Source organism: Sceloporus occidentalis, unplaced genomic scaffold (genome assembly GCF_023333645.1).
Source record: "Sceloporus occidentalis isolate IW3139 unplaced genomic scaffold, rSceOcc1.0.p SCAF_4, whole genome shotgun sequence".
NCBI classification, from domain to species: domain Eukaryota; kingdom Metazoa; phylum Chordata; class Lepidosauria; order Squamata; family Phrynosomatidae; genus Sceloporus; species Sceloporus occidentalis.
Window position 1 is genome coordinate 75,074,552 of NW_028316984.1, and position 18,207 is coordinate 75,092,758.

Here is an 18,207-nt window from a genome sequence, read left to right on the forward strand (position 1 = left end):
CTGGACACAATATTCCAGGTGAGGCCTGACTAAAGCAGAATAGAGTGGCATTATTACTTCCCTTGATTTATACACTATACTTCTATTGATGCAGCCTAAAATTGCATTGGCCTTTTTAGCTGCCACATCGCACTGTTGACTAGTCCTGACTAGTCCTACCTAGAAAGTCCTACCTAGAAAAACTCCACTGAAATCAGTGGAACTTAAGATAGTTGTGGGGAGGGGAAAATGCAGTCCATGACATCCATTAGTCACCAAAACTGTTTTTGTGTACCCTGAAGCCTCTTGACATGTCCCATAAAACAGATTTTTTTTGCCAGAAGTATAGGAATAACTCAATAAGCTGCCTCCAGAATCCCTTACTGTATGAGTAACAAAAACAGTCCTCCAGCATGTGAAAAAAGCCTAAATCTGTAAGTTTCCCCCCACTCCCCAAATCATAAGAAAAGTGGTGACTGGTGAAAGAAAAAAACATTCTTGGCTGCAGACTCTAGAAGGTTCAAAATGTTATTGTTTACTTCTACAATGTTTATCTGACCTGGCTGTTTCATTTCACATGTGCATTATGTTAGTTTTGAATAAAAGGTTTGCTGAAATATGTTGAATTTATCTTTTTTTTTTCAGGCGCAGGTTCTTTCCATGTTATTTTTGCCTCTGGTACCAAATGTTCCATTAAAGTACTAATGCCCAGGAACATATCTACTTCATTAACTGAGGTATACCTGTACTATGTAATACACTTTAGGGAGCACAAGGGGAATACTGACACATTTGAGTCCTCTTAGGAGTTATTTTAGGCCTGGGAGACCTTTTTTCTAAGGCCTAATTTCTAGGAAGCAACCTAGAAATTAACCTTCTTGTTGCTTCCTGATGAATAAGTCCTCTCCTGAGATAAAAATTATGCCAAACATGGCAAAATTGTCCCAAAGCCAACTAGGGGACATTTCAGACATTTTGGTATAAAAATTGAAGAGATTTTTGTTTCAAAGTGGGGGGGGGGGTGCAGAAGATATGCAATTCCCAATGCCCCCCTCCAGCTCAAACCCTCCCTCGTCTACACTGTGCAGGATTACTACTGGATTTAGCCCTATAGCTCCAACTGATCCCAGCTACTCTATCCAACTGTCAAGGATGATAGAAGTTCAATATTATCCAAAATTAAAGATGTGAACAAACATGTAAGGAAAAAATAGAGAAGACATTATTTTAAAACAGGTGTTCCCTCCATTCCCTCCCCAAGATAAATTTTCCATTTTTCAATTGAATTTTAAATTTTCCCAGTGGAAAAATAGCAAATGGAGAGGGAGGGAGCTATGATGAATATTTTATCTTTTGAAACAGTCTCACTCAAAATACAATGAATTACGTTGCATGAAGATCTGCTTGTAAAATAGTCTATGGGATTAGAGAACAACAGTTCCTGTGCATCATTTTAACACAGAGAACATGTAAACCTGTGAACCTAGCAAGTACGTCCAATTTATGTAAACTTCATTTTTCTCTAAAATTCATGAAGACAAAAATAACAGCTCAAATACAGAAACTAACCTCTCAGAAACTGATTCTTAGGAGAGACCTATGATCCTAGTATTTTCAAACTTGATTTTGATATTTTATATAAGGGACACCATTTTACTAATCCACTGTATGTAATGTGATCTGGGCGTTCACAGGTTTTGGTATCGCCGGGTGGTCATCCTGGAACCTAACCCCACTGGATACCAAGGGGCTTAAAAGATGCTCACAACGTCCCCCACGTTTACCATTCCAGGACTAAGACATGCTGAAGTATATTTCCAAATTGTAATGCATACACCTGAACATTCCCAGCCTTTTCTATATTTTGTAACTTTCACACTGTGAACAACAAAAGCTGTTTGAAGTGCTTTATTAAATTCAGGAACTCACCCATAATGGCAGCCTGCCAGCAAGCCAACCTGAATTTCAGAAGAATGGTTCTCCCATTAGCATCCTTTTACTGCCTAAACAAAAAACAAAAGAGAAAAAGGCAAATGACAACACTGAAGAAAATTAGTGAGTTCAGAAGGAACTACAATGATAAATATTTTTAAAAAGCCATTGCCCAGACACTAAATATAATGAGCCACTAATGAAAGAAAATGGAGATGGTACGGATGCTTAAAATTAGTTGCACCTCAATCCAATAGCTTCATCATAATGCAGTATGAGTAAAATCTACTACACAGAAATATCATGTACATTGCATATAATGTAGCAGAATGGTGCAAAACACAAAGCTCTCAACTCAGCTGCAGCTTTTGCTGGACATTTCTGAAAACCACAGTCCCATCCAGATAAGTCTAATGTTCAATAAACAGAGAGGCATTTTGTGAACTGCACCAATATCATTCAGGTTTGTTTGGTTTTTAGAATCTTTTGTATCTTAAAGAATACATTGACTTAAAAAAAACAACCACCACAGAATCTGGTAACAGACCACCACAGAACAGATTGATATCCTGAGACTGAGTCAGTTGTCCAAGTGTGAATCCTTATGTGAAACAAATGTCAGTTCAACTATTTCCAGGAATCCAAGAAAAAAGGCCACTTAGGCTGCATCCACACTCCACAAACAATCCAGTTTGACACCACTTTAACTGCCATGGCTCAATGTTATGGAATTCTGGGAATTGTAGTTTGATGTGGCACCAAAGCAAAGCAACCTTAGAGGTAAATAAACTGCTGAGTAGATATTTATCTCAAACAACCCGCTAACTATCTTACTACTTGCCAGAAATGTTTGTTATCACCAACAATTTTGTTAATAGCCAGTGTCAACAATAGACTTACAGTCTTTAGTTTCACTTTAATTCTACTCCCAACCATGTTTGTTGTGTATTTATATCTGAATTTCTAAGATTATAGTTCATGTATCTAACAAAAGTGGATTGTAATCCATAAAAGCTAATGCTATAATAAGTTACTCTTAAAAATGCCACATGACTCTATGTTGCCTTACTCTAACACCAACTCACACAACTACGTCTTTGAAAAGTATAACCATGCTGTGACTGTGATTAGAGATATCTGATGAATTTACCAGAATCTATCTATGTGAGAAGGTCAGCTCAACCTTTCTCCTGATAAAACTGATTCACATAGACCTCATTCCCACTACGATATAAATCGCAGCAGGATTCGAGGTGTATGACCCTAGTTCCCATTTGAAATCGATCCTGATCCTTATCAGATAGATTTCAAAGAGGAAAATGCGGGGTAAACCCAGAGGTTTCCTGACACCACTTCCAAAGTGGTGTTTTTTGGGATGAATCATTTTATTGTAAAATAAATTGATTCATCCCAGTGGAAACCACTGGCAGATTCACAACGGCCCCTGCCATCTCCCTGTCACCAGCCTTCCCTCCCTCCTCCTCTTCCTTCCCTCCTTTCCTTTCTCCGCCGACCAGCCGACCTCCACACTCCCAGCCTGCCTCCAGGCCCCCGCAAAGGAGAGGGAGAGGCAGGCTGGGAGTACAGAGGCATGCATGCACACACGTCCTCCATCCTCTGGGCCTGCTGCTTCTCTCCTTCGGTCCCGGCCTCCTTGTAAGGTAGTTCTATGGGACAGAGAAGGAGGCCAGGCAGTGGGGAATGGTCCGGATGAAGGAGGAGGGGGGTCAGCCCGTCACCGCCACCATGCCCTGCACCAGCAACCATGTAGGTAGGGAGGCTGGCTGGCGGAGGGAAGGAATGAGAGAAGGAGGAGGAGGAGGCAGCGATCCAAGGGTGGCAGTGAAGAAGGAGACCCATGGGGTAGGAAGCGGGGCAGGGAGAAGTAAAGGGATGTCTTCTTGTCTTCCCCAATAGGGAAGCCTTGGCACAGCTGTCCACTCCAGAATATTTCTACATCTAACTCAGCAGTTTTCAAAGTATAACCCAAGATGAAACAAGCAAACTCTATACAACTTTCTAATAGAGATCTTCCATGGGAATCCTTTGTACAAGTATTTCCATTTTGCATCTAGCTACCCATCATTACACACAGTGCATCAGAGCAATCGTGCCTTAAGAAATTCAAATATTTAACAATCACAACATGAATTTTATATGCCTCTATCACATGTGTCCACATCACCACATTTTCTAAAAGGAACAATTTCATAACATAGTCTCAACCTGTTCAACAGTGAAATAGATTCCATTCAGTCCTGGGAAACCTGGGCATACAGAACACACAGAAGAGTCACTCAGCACAGATAATTCTCTGCAGCAATCCCTTAAAATATATACAGGTACCTGTATGCTGCAGCTCACTACAGGCATCCTTCCATACCACTGCAAATGATGCTGTACAAACAATGGTGTGTGGGGGAAATTTTTCTGACTTGCACAGAAAGAAATTATTTATGTATACTTTGCACTAAACAGATAAACCAACTGATCCAAATTGCAAGAAAAGAAATTCCACCTAAAAATTAGAAAGAACTTGTTCACTGTGAGAGATGTTCAAGAGTAGAACATACTTCCTTGGAGGGAGGTGCAATCTTCTTTGGAGCTTTCTTTCAGGAATGCTCTAGTTGTGTACTCCTGCATGGCAGGAGGTTGAACATGAATGCCTTTGTGGTCTTTTCCAGCTCTAAGATTCCATGATTCTATCCGCCATGGAGAAAAACTTAAATCAGTTTCCACATGGAGGGTACTTTTACAGGCACATTTCATTAAGTGCCTGGAAGCAAGGAGCAACAAAAGAATTTTTGTAACAAAGGCATAAACAAAAGAAATTGGGCAAGTGGTGGAGCTACTTTACTGATGTAATGAGACCCTTCATTAGTTACTTTTAAAGGGAATTTTTAGGCATTTTTACAAGAATCTTTCTAGTTTTATGTCATGCCCTTATCAAAAGGTCTTTTATATAAAAAAGAGGAAGAAACAGAAATGTAGCAAGTAATTCACTGATCAACAGAACAAATTACTTTCCTTACCCAGAAGTAACAGCAACAATTATTTTTTAAATACCATAACAAGTTATGGTGATTAATTAATTTAAAAAGGAACTTTCTATGCTCCACGCCTTTCATGTTTCTGGTTAGGCCTATCCCTAAATGTGTGCAGTGTTCAACTACTTGATGAATGTGTAATTTTCACATCTTACAAGGAAGATCCTTCCCACTCTTTCCCAGCCCTACCTAGAGATCCCTCATGAACTTTCATCCAAGTACTAAGCAGGCCCAACCCTACTTAGCTTACAACATCAGATAAGATCATGTGCGTTTATGGTGGTATGATAAGTGCATCCTTATAGAAATGTTTCCTTTGGTATGATAGTAATCATAATAAAGCAGACAAGAGGAGTGTCAAACTATGCAACCAAGAGTACAACTAAGTATAATTAATACTTTGACCATTAATGTGCATAATTCAAAGCTTCTCCTCATCCCAGATTTGAGGAAGACAAAAATTTACTTCACTCTATGTAGTCTGAGCTAATTTAATTTCTCTCCCACTTTCACCCTTTCTTTCACCTGTGCTACTATTGCTAAGACAGTTAAGAGGTGATATGACAGTCTTGTTTTTTAAGTATTTGATGGGGTGTCATATTGAGGATGGAGCAAGCTTGATTTCTGCTGCTCCAGAGAATAGGACCTGGAACAATGGGTACAAGCTACAGGAAAGAGATTCCACTACAACATTAGGAGGAACTTCCTGGTAGCAATAAAAACTGTTTGACAGTGGAACACACTCCCTTGGAGAGTGATGGAGTCTTCTTCTATGGAGGTCTTTAAACAGAGGCTGGATGACCATCTGTCAGGGATGCTTTGATTGAGAGTTCCTGCATGGCAGGGGTTGGACTGGATGGCCCTTGTGGTCTCTTCCAACTCTATGATGTTTATCACACTATACTCTTACAGTGCTACTATTCCACTTTGCTCTAGCTGCCTCCTGTTGCATTCTGGGATTGGCAGTTTTAAGGAGGAGTATTTAGAATTCTGAGAATTCTAAATACCCCTCCTTAAAACTGCCAATCCCAGAATGCAACAGGAGGCAGCTAGAGCAGTCAAAGTGGAATAGTAGCACTTTAAGAGTATAGTGTGATAAACATCTATGTTTCTGTGTTAGAGGAAGGCAAATGAGATTTGGGAGTGACATAATAATTATACAGAGGCAATCACATACATCATGTCACATTGGACACAGTAGGCAATTTGGCAGACATAACGAGGAAGATATAAAGTCAAGCTTTGCTCAGAAAATGTATGGGGAGTCTCTGAGAAAAGCAATTTCAGTTATCTGCTAGAGATAGTACAGTCACCCCTCCATATCCACAGATTCTTTATCCATGAATTCAACCATCCATGACTTGAAAATATTTTTTTTTAAATATAACTTCTCAAAAGCAAGTTTTGATTTTGCCATTTTAGATAAGGGGCACCATTTTACTATGCCACTGTATATAATGGGACTTGAACAGCCATGGAGCTTGGTATTAGGGCAGGAGGGAAGTGTCCTGGAACCAAGCTCCATCAGATACCAAGGTCCAACTGTATTTTGGTCCTCATCCTGCTCAGACAAGATATCATTAACCATCTTTTCTTCCTATTCTGCAATTACAATGTATTTTCTTTGAAACCGTCAATATATAGATAGAATCAATTTGCTTTTGTTATTAACTGCTTTTGGGTGGTCCCTGACTCATGGAGACCCAGCATATAGCAGATCTCCAAGACTCCCCATCTTCCACTGCTCTCCTTAGATCCTGTCATTTCATACCCTGTGACTTCCTTGAATTTATCCATCTAGTATGCAATATACCTCTTTTTCTACTTCCACACTTCCTAGCATTATTGTCTTTTCAAATGAGTCATGCTTTCTCATGATGTGGCCAAAATACGACAGCCTTGGTTTTGTCATCCTGGCTTCCAGGAAGATTTCAGGTTTGATCTGTTAGGGAGGAGGGTTGGGGATTATGTAGAATTGGTTTTATACTACTACTACTAATAATAATAATAATATTTTTCCACCTCTCCCAGATGGATCAAGGCGGTATTATGTATTTTATTGTTACTTTTGTGTTACTGCAACCCACCTTGATCCATAGTGGGATATAAATAAAAAATATTATTATTATTCAAGGACCCATTTGTTTGTCTTTTTGGCCATCCATGGTATCCTCAGGACTCTTCTCCAGCACCACTTCTCAAATGAATTTTCTTCTTATCCACTTTCTTCATTGTCCAGCTCCCACATCCGTACTTGGTAACAGGGAATACAATGACTTGGATGGTTCTACTTTTCATGCTCAGTTGTTTATCTTCACTCTTCAGAATCTTTTCTAGTTCTTTCATAGCAGACCTTCCCATTTCTAGTTTTCTTCTGATTTATTGACAGCAGTCTCCTCCCTGATGAAGTTTGATCCAAGGTACAGGAACTCTTTTACTGTTTTGATTTCCTCATCATCTAGGTCGAATGTATTGGTCCTCTGTGGCCATTATTTTTGTTTTCTTCATGCTTAGCATTAAGCCTGCCTTTGCACTTTTTTCTGTGATCTTCCTTAATAACTGTTTCAAGTCTATGATGTTTTCTGCTAGTACTATGGTGTCATCCACATATCTTACATTGTTAATATTCCTTTCTCCTATCTTCATTCCTCTCTCATCTGAGTCTAAATCTGCTCTTGAAAATATCATCTACCTATGATATTTTCTGCATACAAGTTGAAAAACCAAGGTGATAGAATGTAGCCTTGTTAGACTCCTTTGCCAAATGGGACCCATTCTGTTTCTCCATATTCTGTTCTAACAGTAGTCTCTTGTCCTAAGTACAGATTTCTCATCTTAAATCCTTGCATTTGGTTAAATACATCATTTACAGAAATCAGATGTGACACAGGTGCCTCCTAATGCCACAGTTCAGCGATATGGATTTGCCAAGTAACCAAACCTGCAGCCATGACTCCAAGATCTTCTCTGCAACACCTGCAGCCAGCAAAGGAAACTGTTTTCCAGTTACAAAAATACCTCACCTTACCAGCCGTAACAAGTGGAATGGCTAAACATCCCGAGGTCACATCCAAAAAGCTAATTAAACTTTACAGAAGGAGACCCACCAATCTTCAAAGGAGGCCCTTTCCACAAAGGAGATAGACATAACATCAACCATTGAAGTCCTTATTTCCAGAATGAATTACTGTAATTGCATAATGCCCTGTTCATGGGGCTGTCCTGGACTGCGGCCAGCATACACAGACACACGCCAATAAGAATGGCTTAGCACAGCAAGTGGAAGCAGGACACAGACCTTGCAAGGAGTAAGTGTGAGAGCAGTCCGAGAAGCCAAGCCGAAGTCAGGATACCAGAAGTCAGAGCAGTCCGAAAGCCAAGCTGAAGTCAGGATCCTAGGAGTCAGAGTAGTCAAAGCAGTCCAAGGTCAGAGCAGCCAGAAGATAACAAGGGTCCAGTCCGAGGTCAAAGCAACAAGGAGTCAAGATACAAGGAGCCAGTGCCAGCAGCAATCACACCAAGGGATCATGCAATGAACTCTGGCACTGAGTGGAGGCCTCTCTACAGCTTAAGTAAGGGAAACTCTCCCTCGTGCCACCTGAGGCTGGTTGGCTAATTGCCTCTCTGCAATCCTCTTGGATCTGTGCCTCCAAGCACTCCCAGCCCTTCTCTCTTTGTAAGTAGGCACATCCAGGCAAGCTTCCTTCCCAGAGTCACCACTAGACTGTTGCACCACAGGAGGCCTCTCACTAGCACTAGGACCTGGTTGGGCCTCCTCCTCTGGAGCTGGGAGAGCACCTGGCAGAGCAGGATTACCACCTGGTGTAGCCTCAATCAGCTCTTGCTCTGGAGGAGGCTCCTCCTCCTCCTCCTCGAGCTGCTCTTGGCTGGCCATGACAGGGGCCAAACAGGAATCTTCAATTGGTTAAAAAGAAGTGTGTCTGCCAGCTAATGTTTGGCGCCAGGAGATCAGAACACATTTCTCTAATCCCTCATCATCAACATTTGCCATTTGCTTCCAGGTTCAATTTAAACTGTGGTTTCTGATGGTTAAAGCCCCAAATAATTTAGGTCGGTTAACTTCTGGAATTGTCTGCTCCCAAAGGTACCTAGACAGGTACCAGCTTAAGAGGCCCTGCTCTGTGTTCTATTACGTGTGATGATGAGGTGGGCGGGCACAAGTGATACATAGCCTGTGTACTAGGAAGGGCCTGGCTTTCCAGAAGTGGTGTGTGGCTTTACTAAGATCTTTTTTTGGCTATCTTTATTTATTACTAGTGTTGATATTTTTAACTGTGTGATTTTAGTATAATGTTTACTGTTTTATATTATTTTAAAATACTCCATTCTTCAGCAGTTCATTGCATTTTTGGACCAAACAATAACTTAGCTTTTTGTGGGTTTTTCGGGCTATGTGGCCATGTTCTATACGAGTTCATTCCTGACGTTTCGTTTAGAACATGGCCACATAGCCCGAAAAACCCACAAAAAATTATGGTTGCCGGCCATAAAAGCCTTCGACTTCACAATAACTGAGCTGTTTATTTAGGCACCAAGTAAAAACATGGCTGTTGCTTTGGCTTAGCATATTTATCTCAAAATGCTTAGGCACATAGTTTTAAACTGCTTTAACTTTTAAATCTTGCTTTGATTTATAGCATATTTTATATGCTTTTAATCTATTTAAAGTATTTTTTTATTGTTTTAAATTGCTTTAGCATGTTCATATTGATTTTACTTAAACACCACACCAAGATATTGTGATATACGTTGGAAATGAAACATTTTAATATTTTTAAAATAAAGCAAATAACTTTTCACTGCCATGCACTGATACACTAAAAACATGGAATGCACACTAAGAAAACAAGGGCAATAGAACAGAATCTAGACACTATGGTACATCAGGATTCATCGAGGAGTAACTACTTTATTCCACACAAGCAGACAGGGCTCCAAAGAATAACATCTCAATGAATTGTCCTTTCACTAATGAAACTCTGCTAAAATATTCCAAAGAGGTAAAAGAGAAATCTGTTTCCGATTTTTCCCTTCATGTGCATGGTGAATAATTACAGTCAGGCATCAAAGACTCTGAATTAAAAAATCTCACATTCCTAGCACTTCTGAAACCAGCCAACTACCTCTAAATGGGGGTGCAGCAATGTAGATAAGCAGAAAATTAGTGTGCTTTACTTTGGATCCAAAATACACTGCAGAAATAATCCAGTTTGAGACCGCTTTAAACCACCCTGGCTCAGTGCTGGGGGATCCTGGCAATTGTAGTCTGTTGTGGCACCAGAGCTCTCTGAAAAAGAATAATAATAATAATAATAATAATAATAATAATAAATTTTATTTATAGACCGCTATTCCGCAATGATCATAGTACAGTAAAAAATTGCAATATAATACAAAATACAACGTAACAGTTAAAGGAGGGAGAAGTCTCGTCCTTCAGGCAGTCCCTGATGTTGCTGGGTCTGCCTGATGGCTCCCTCTGAGGCCGAGATGACAGTTGAGGAGGGAGGGGCCTCTTCCTTCAGGATGTCCCTGATGTTGCTGGGTCTGCCTGATGGCTCCCTCTGAGGCCGAGATGACAGTTGAGGAGGGAGGGGCCTCTTCCTTCAGGATGTCCCTGATGTTGCTGGGTCTGCCTGATGGCTCCCTCTGAGGCCGAGATGACAGTTGAGGAGGGAGGGGCCTCTTCCTTCAGGCAGTCCCTGATTTAGAAGGCTAAATGTCTCAAAAAACTACAGTTCCCTGAATTCCCTAGCATTGAGCCAGGGCAGTTCAAGCAGTCTCAAACTGGATTATTTCTGCAGTTGGTTCTGGACCTTTGTCTTTGTCACTGTGTGCTAAATTGAAACCATCTTCTTTTGAAGCGTTAGCCTAGTATTTCAGATCTGCAATACTATTCTGTCAGAGAGGCAGACGTACGAGCAGCATCCTCGCTGAAAGTTGTTCTTAGTACAGGTAAGGAAAAAGGTGACCTTGAGGAAGCTGCTTATTGGCAAAGACGTTACACTAAATTTCTCTGTAAAAAGAAGATGGAAATTTTTACAGTTTACAAAAACTGTGAAGTGGATGAAGGTGAACATCATAAGGACACACTGGGAGTAAGTGTAGCGCATGTACCAGAGATGTGTATTCTAACTGCATCTCCACTGAACACTTTAGTAACAAGTACCAGTTTAAATCCAAAAAAATCCAACAGAATTCCACCAAATGCAAACAAAGTGCAATGTCACCTGGAGGGCCAGTTTCTTATTTTACTGTAAACCCCCCCCCCCCCAAAAGAACAACATCATCTGCCTTGTTGACCTTTTTTGGCACTTTCTGGAACTGAGCTAATTGGGTTTTATATGCTTCTTTATAAGTGTTATTTTCTAGCCAAGTGATAATTAAATCCTGTTATTTTACAGTTTCTAGAACAAGTCTGTAATAGCACTAGTGCTGAGAATATTCTGAACCCAACCCTATTTGCAAGGTTTTAACACTGTATCATTAAAAAGCAAGGGGTGCAAGAATTTATGAAACTGTTGTTTCTCTTCCCCAAAAAGTACTGCTACATACTACTCCTACATGCTTCCTCTATGATAAGAACATTCCTCGGCATAATGGCTACTGTTCTGTGAAAGTTGTAATGTATTTTCCCCAAAACGTATGTGATTTCTCATCACCCCCAATTGGTGTGAATGCCCAGTTAGGAACTTAAACACCTTGAACTATATTGCATGATTTATAGCCGGGTGGGAAAGGTGTGTATCATCAGGTTCCCCCTCAAAATGGCAACAGGAAGTGACAAAACATCACACCTGACTGCCATTTTGAGAAAGACTCTGAAGAAAAAAGAAGATATGGGCCTATGGGGGTGGTTGGCAGGGAGGTAATTGGCCTCTGGCCCCCATGCATTTGTCTAATATGGGTTTATGCTCTGCCCTTGCCAAAAGCTCACATATGTCATATTCCAACAACAATAATGCTTTTTTTGGGGGGGGGGGGGGGGCTCTGTGTCATGCTATATAGTTTAGCACATGAAGAAGCTAGAATGAGCTTTCAGCGCTGGTGCTTCCCATCACTCCTGACAAGCCAGGAGGAGTATGGAAACTTCTACTTCACCCAGTTTGCCATGTTACCTGGATTAAGACTCAGTTTAGATTTAAGTGCAACCAGTTCAAGCCAGCCAGCTTCATAAACCATGGTCTGAAGTTATCCTTTTTAAAAAAAACTAAACACAGTTAATGTAAATACCAGTTTGTTGGTAAATCCAATGGATTACAAAATGATCAAATGAAACTCAGGATGAACATAAGAAGAGAAACAAACAGAAGGGAAGTTCAAAGCTCACTCCAATTAATTTGGGTCACACTAAATCATTATTTCTCTTGGCTACTTTGTGTCAAATGAGCTCCTATACAAGAATTATTATTGTATACTGGTGTGACTTTACTGTTTCTCCACACAGACACATGTCATACTTAAGTCAAATCCCTTGATAATCTAATGACAGTCACACCATGTATGAGCCTGAAGTCTCAGCTTTTAAGCAATTCAACAGTGCTAGAAGATTTGTTATTTTTAAAAGATGGATAATCTAAGATTAATAATAATGTGCATACTGAGTGGAGAGTAAATCCCAAGCTCCATTTAGTAGAGATTATTTCCAAGTATATACACACAGGATCAGCCTGCAAAGTCGCAATACTGAGTACTTATGTCCAACTCAGTATGCTCATAGGCTCACATTATGAATATATACTTATGCAGAGCAAACCTGTTCCCCTGATTGGAATCTGAAGACTGGACCAGAAAAAAAAATGGAGGGAAAAATTACAAGGCACTGAGAAGGAGAAAGTGATATACAAAAAAAGGTACAAACTGTACCTATTAATTTTAAAGATAACTGTTTTTGAAGGCTGACAGTAAAACATTCCTTAAGTCAAGATCACTTATTCTGCTTCACAAATGTAAGGTAACACAAGAAAATACACATATTTGACTTCAAGTGATAACTTTACAGATTACAATTCTAGATAGCATCAAATATTGGCTGCATTTAACTGATTGCAAATACAAAAGAGAACATGTCTGGATATTGACAAGGGCCAATAATCTGAAGCTGAATCCTGATAAGATGTGATTCTCTGGGAATTGGTGGTTAAGACATCTGGAAATTGGTTAGGCAGCATGCCTTGGATGGGGTTGCAATGCCCTTAAAGGAGCTGGTATATAAACTGGGAGTATTCCTGTACCAACTACTGTCACTAAAGGCCTAGAGAGACAGTGAATGGCCACTTAGAGCACCCAGAGCCATTTCTGACTAGACTGCCAGCTACAGCCTTAGTCAAGGTTAACCTTTTCATAGTGGTTCATGCATTGGAAATATCCTAGTTACACCACAGTGGTGCTTACTATTTGGACTGCCCAGAGTCTGAAGCTTAGTGCAGTATGCAGCAGTTCAGCTAGATTGCCAGCAAGAACACATTACAGCACAAGGAATTGCACCGGCTGCAAATAAGCATCTGGTGTGAATTCAAGGTGGTGGTAATGCTATTTAAAGCCCTAAATGGAGTGACATTTCAATACTTCTAGGAATCTCTTTCCTTTTATATATCATCCTGGGAGTGGATATCTGCTGCTGAGAATCTCCTATTAGCGGGAGCAAAACACTTTGCCTATACACTGTCCAGTTATCTTATGAGACAGGTTGGGATACAAACGTTTTAACAAATGAATAAACCTCACAGGTAGGACCTGCACACACACAGTAAATCCCCTAAGGATAAATGAGGGTGCTCAATGGATATGGATTGTGAACTGGGAGGAATGGAAAATTGAGGTGGAGATGGAATGAAGTACTGTAGACAAGACAGGCCTGGCTGATTGGAAGAGTGAACACAGGCATGACACACTACAACATTTTGTTGCAGGTTTCACTTGTCAGATATAATGCAAAAAACATCAAGAATCTGATGGCACCTTAAGAACTAATAGATTTATTGTAGCATAGTTTTTATGGATGCAGGTCCAATCATCATCTAGAGCAGTAGTTCCCAAACTTTGGTCCTCCAGGTGTTTTGGACTTCAGCTCCCAGAAGCCTCAGCCCTCTTAGCTAATGGCCTGGGATTCTGGGAGCTGAAGTCCGTAAGCCCTGGAAGGCCAGAGTTTGGGAACCACTGATCTAGATGCATGAAGATGGTATGTGCAGAGAGAGAGAGAGAGAGAGTAGAGAGATTTGAGGAGGGAGACTCAGGCCAAACAGCAAGGAAACACAACAGGTCAAATGGTCTCCATACAACGTAAACCTTTATATACAAATTATTACAGCGACTTATCATGAAAGAAAGAAAGTTATAGTAAAGCTATAGCGGTTACACTGTCACAGACTAAGCTTTTATAAATACATAATAAGTTATTCAGCTGTGCCCTTCACTAGTTCAAGAAAATAACATTATATCATGCATTTTTCTAGATACGTTTAATGTGCTAAGAGATTTCATTTAAACTATAATTTCCAACCTGTACTGTAAAAACTCATTATTCTAGAAGTGAACTTCCACTAGCCTTTTCATTCCTTCTCCTAAAACATTCCTGAAACATAAACATCCCTGAGATGCGGTCAGCATCTCTAGGCTTTGATCTTCCAACCAACAATGTTGTGGCAAACTCTGAGGAATTTGCTTGCCAAGTAAGAGCAGAAGCCAGAGGAATTCCTTGCATGTATTTCCACACTTTACAACTCTGCGCAAAAGGACCTTTGTGACACCCAATGATATGCAACTCTCATAACCCCACAAATGAACAGTTATTACCAGAGAGTCAAGGTTTCCCAAACCATATGTCCACTCACTACCACTACTGTGTCAGTACAACTTACTTAACCGGTTGCCTTCTCTGCCTAGGCTCTCTTTTAAACAACCAGGCATTGAGATCTCATTTATTTATGTGGAAAAACCTATTACATGAGATTTCCATAAAACATGCACACACAAAAAATCCCGCTAAAATGCTTCTGAAGATGCCTTTAAAAGGAAAGTTGTTAAAGTAACTCTGATTTCTCTTCAGGGCGTACAAATCTTTCAGTAACTAGAAGTTGTTAGTTATTATACAAGCAGAGTAATATTATGTTACGTTGTTTATTTGCTGTGTTGCTTTTGAAAGACACACATTGCTACTCAGAAGAGAGTGTGCAATTCTTGCAGTTCCTTATTTCTAATCTCTCTAGCTCCTTCTCTTCATAAACTCTGATTTTTAACAGTGATTCTGATCTCTATCTATACATTCCCACATCACTCTGTGCCGTTCTACAACAAATTCATAGGTTTTCCCCTTACTTCTAATTCAAATATGATTCTTTGACTCCATTGTTTACAATCCTTGGTTGACACATGCGGCAGAGGAAGGTGGAACACAGGGCCACATTTTATGTAACATATTCAGATATATTAATATTAATATACATGTACAAGCACTATTATCTGTGGCTGGCACTTCATAGCCTGGGCCCAATGGGTTTGCTGACCACTTCACGGAAAACGAACTCTGAACTTCAATGGACTGAACTGTCGACCCAAATAGGGCTGGAAGTCTTAAGCATCGTTTGTTTTGCAAGAACACAATGGAAGCTAAATTCGTTTTTAAAAACACACACACAACGTAAGAGGAATCCCATCCAGCACACTGGGACTTGCTTCTGAATAGAAACACAGATGAAGACAGCCTTATTTATCCCTCCTCTTTCTTCCTACAGCAGTTGTACTACTTGGGAGTCTTGGTGTTTATGGGCCTCCAAGACACTTGTCAACCTATGGCCATTCCATGTATCTCATAGGGTTTTGTTAGGCAAGGAATCCTCAGAGGAGCTTTTGCCAGCTCCTTCCTCTGAAATATAGCCTAGAGCACTTGGTGCTTGTGGGTGGTCTCCTATTGAAGTACTAGCCAAGGCTGACCCTGCTTAGCTTCCAAGATCAGACAGGAGAGTATTTAGGCCTTGAGAGACACTAGCCTGAGCATAAAAACCTAGGCCCTCAAACTCAGTTGGGGATGGCCATCCTTTCTGCCATTTAGGGCAAACCTGCCAGATGGGTCTGACATAAGTAGATGGCTGTGACATGGACAGCATCCACTGTATTTTAATACACTTTCAGTATTGAAGCCCATGTCTATTTCTCCTCCCATGCAGATAATGCAGGAGTGATATAAACTCTATCGTTCTGTGTTAGTTTGGTCCCTTTTTTTATCAGAAACTGGAGTCGGTTTGGCACTGAATTTAGAGTAGGTTCCAAACAGCACTACATAACATCTCTGAAGGGGATGGAGAGATGCTTGTTACCAGCATATAATGAAGCCAGGATTGACATGAGCTAACTTGCCAAGGAGCAAAGATGAATTATTACTAAGGCAAATGTCTATCCCCCCAAATGCAGAGTGTAGTGTGATAACTTGGGTCCTTACTACACTTCTCCCTCCACATCAGCACAAGACCCCTGTGAATATGGGAAAAATGCAAATAACAAAATCTCTAGGTCCTCCAGGGCAACTCTGTGGCCAATGTCCGACAGACACTGACCATAGGACCGCCCTGGAGGAGCTACAAAGGCCTAGTAGAGTGTTCTCTCTAGGAATTGCTAGGTCCTCCAGTGTGACTTTTAGTTAAAGTTGACCATAGAGTTTCACTGGAGGACCTAGAGATTCCTAGAGAACGTATTAATCAAATCCATGAATAATCAAAGCTGCAAATGTCAAAGCTGCAAATATGGAGGGGTGAGTGTAGTGTGCATCTCAGTTAAGGGTAAAGTAAAGAGTGTATTCCACAACGGCAACTCAAGGGTCTCTCCTCCGGTTCTTTTGGCCTCTGCTTTTGCTCAGTTTTCAAACACAGCAAGGAAGAGGAGAATACACTATAACCTGCTAAACTAAAGCTACAGGGAGAGAAGAAGAGGGCTGGGGGTGACAAAGCCCAGCCTCAACAGCACCATATACACTCATCCCTTGTGTTTGTGGATTGGATAATGCATGGGTTTGAGTAATATATTCTATCTAGGAATGTCTAGGTCTTCCAGTGCAACTCTATGGTCAACCTTAAATACAAGTTGCCCTGAGAGGCCTAGAGATTATTTGTCTAGAGAAGGCTCCTCTGGGCCTTTGTATCTCCCTCCTCCAGGGAGTCCTAGGGCCAGTGTCTGACTGATGTTGACCAGAGAGCTGGACTGAAAGGCCTAGAGATCCCTAGAGAGGTGTTTCCTCTCAGGTGAAAGAAAGCACAGTGTTTCTGTTCTCTGTGGCTTTCCACATTCACGGGGGCCTTGTGCCCTGGGACAACGATGCCGCTTGTTCCTGTTGTCGTTGTCGTTTGTTATAATGACCGTTGTTCATAACACCAGTATTGCTCTGCTGCTCCTCCCGGGGGTCCTGGGATTTGCAGCTCCAGGGAGGAGTGCCATAAAGAACAACAACTATAATCATTAATTAGCTAATTAATTAATTAATTAATGAGGGGAGTGCATTCAGGAGCACCTCCCAGAGGCTGCGCAAAGAACAGTAATGCCATGTATTTGTTTATTATTACTAATGAAGAAGATGACGATGATGACAGCCTCTGGAAAGCCATTACAGCCAGGCTTCCTTCCTCAGGGAGGAGGGCAGGGAGCCACAGAATAAATAAGCCTCCGAGAGGCCCCTCTCCCGCCCACAACCGGCACTCACACCGCACGCAAGGCCCACCACGTACCCGCAGAGACGCCGTGCCTCTCGGGGAAAGAGGGGGGCTCCTCCCCCGAGGGCTCCAGGATCCCTGCTTCCCCGGAGGCCCTTCCGCAAACCAGCCAGGCGAAGGAAGGAAGGAAGGAAGGAAGGCACCCCCTGCTTCCCTCCCTCCGCGACGTCACTCAGCCTCGCGCCACGGAGAAGACCCTTCGAACCAAGGCAGCAGCGGCGGCGGCGGCGGAGGAAGACCCCTTCCTTTTCCCTTCCCGGCGGGAGCTCCCCCTCTCTCTTCCTCCTCTTCCCACTGTTCTTTTTCCTCCTCTCTCTGGCCCGCTTTTAGCTCCGCCCCTTAGGCAAAAAAAAAACCCGGTGACGCACGGCACGTCGACGTGACGTCACGGCGCGCTGCGTCGCCTGGCGGTCCTTGATTTCCGCTTCCCTGCGGGATCCTTGGGAAGTGTAGTTCAAAGAAGCGTTATGATAGGATAACGTCGCGCCTCTCTCGCTAGCCTGTTGTTTAAACGTCATGGCTCCCCCTCG

At 41.5% G+C, this 18,207-nt stretch overlaps 1 protein-coding gene across 2 annotated transcripts in view; it reads right to left on the reverse strand.

Moving 5' to 3' along the window:
* Window positions 1-18,003, reverse strand: part of MAP3K2 (mitogen-activated protein kinase kinase kinase 2) — a 53,810-nt gene extending 35,807 nt beyond the window's left edge. For both annotated transcript variants that reach the window (XR_016280888.1, XM_089520341.1), the window contains exons 1-2: window positions 17,693-18,003; window positions 1,909-1,982 (exon numbers count right to left, since the gene is read on the reverse strand). Coding sequence is in view for 1 of the 2 variants with exons in the window: in XM_089520341.1 (XP_089376467.1) it covers window positions 1,909-1,912 (4 nt within the window). In the remaining variant the exon portion in view is untranslated. The remainder of the gene's footprint in view (window positions 1-1,908; window positions 1,983-17,692) is intronic.
* Between the last annotated feature and the right edge of the window lie 204 nt (window positions 18,004-18,207).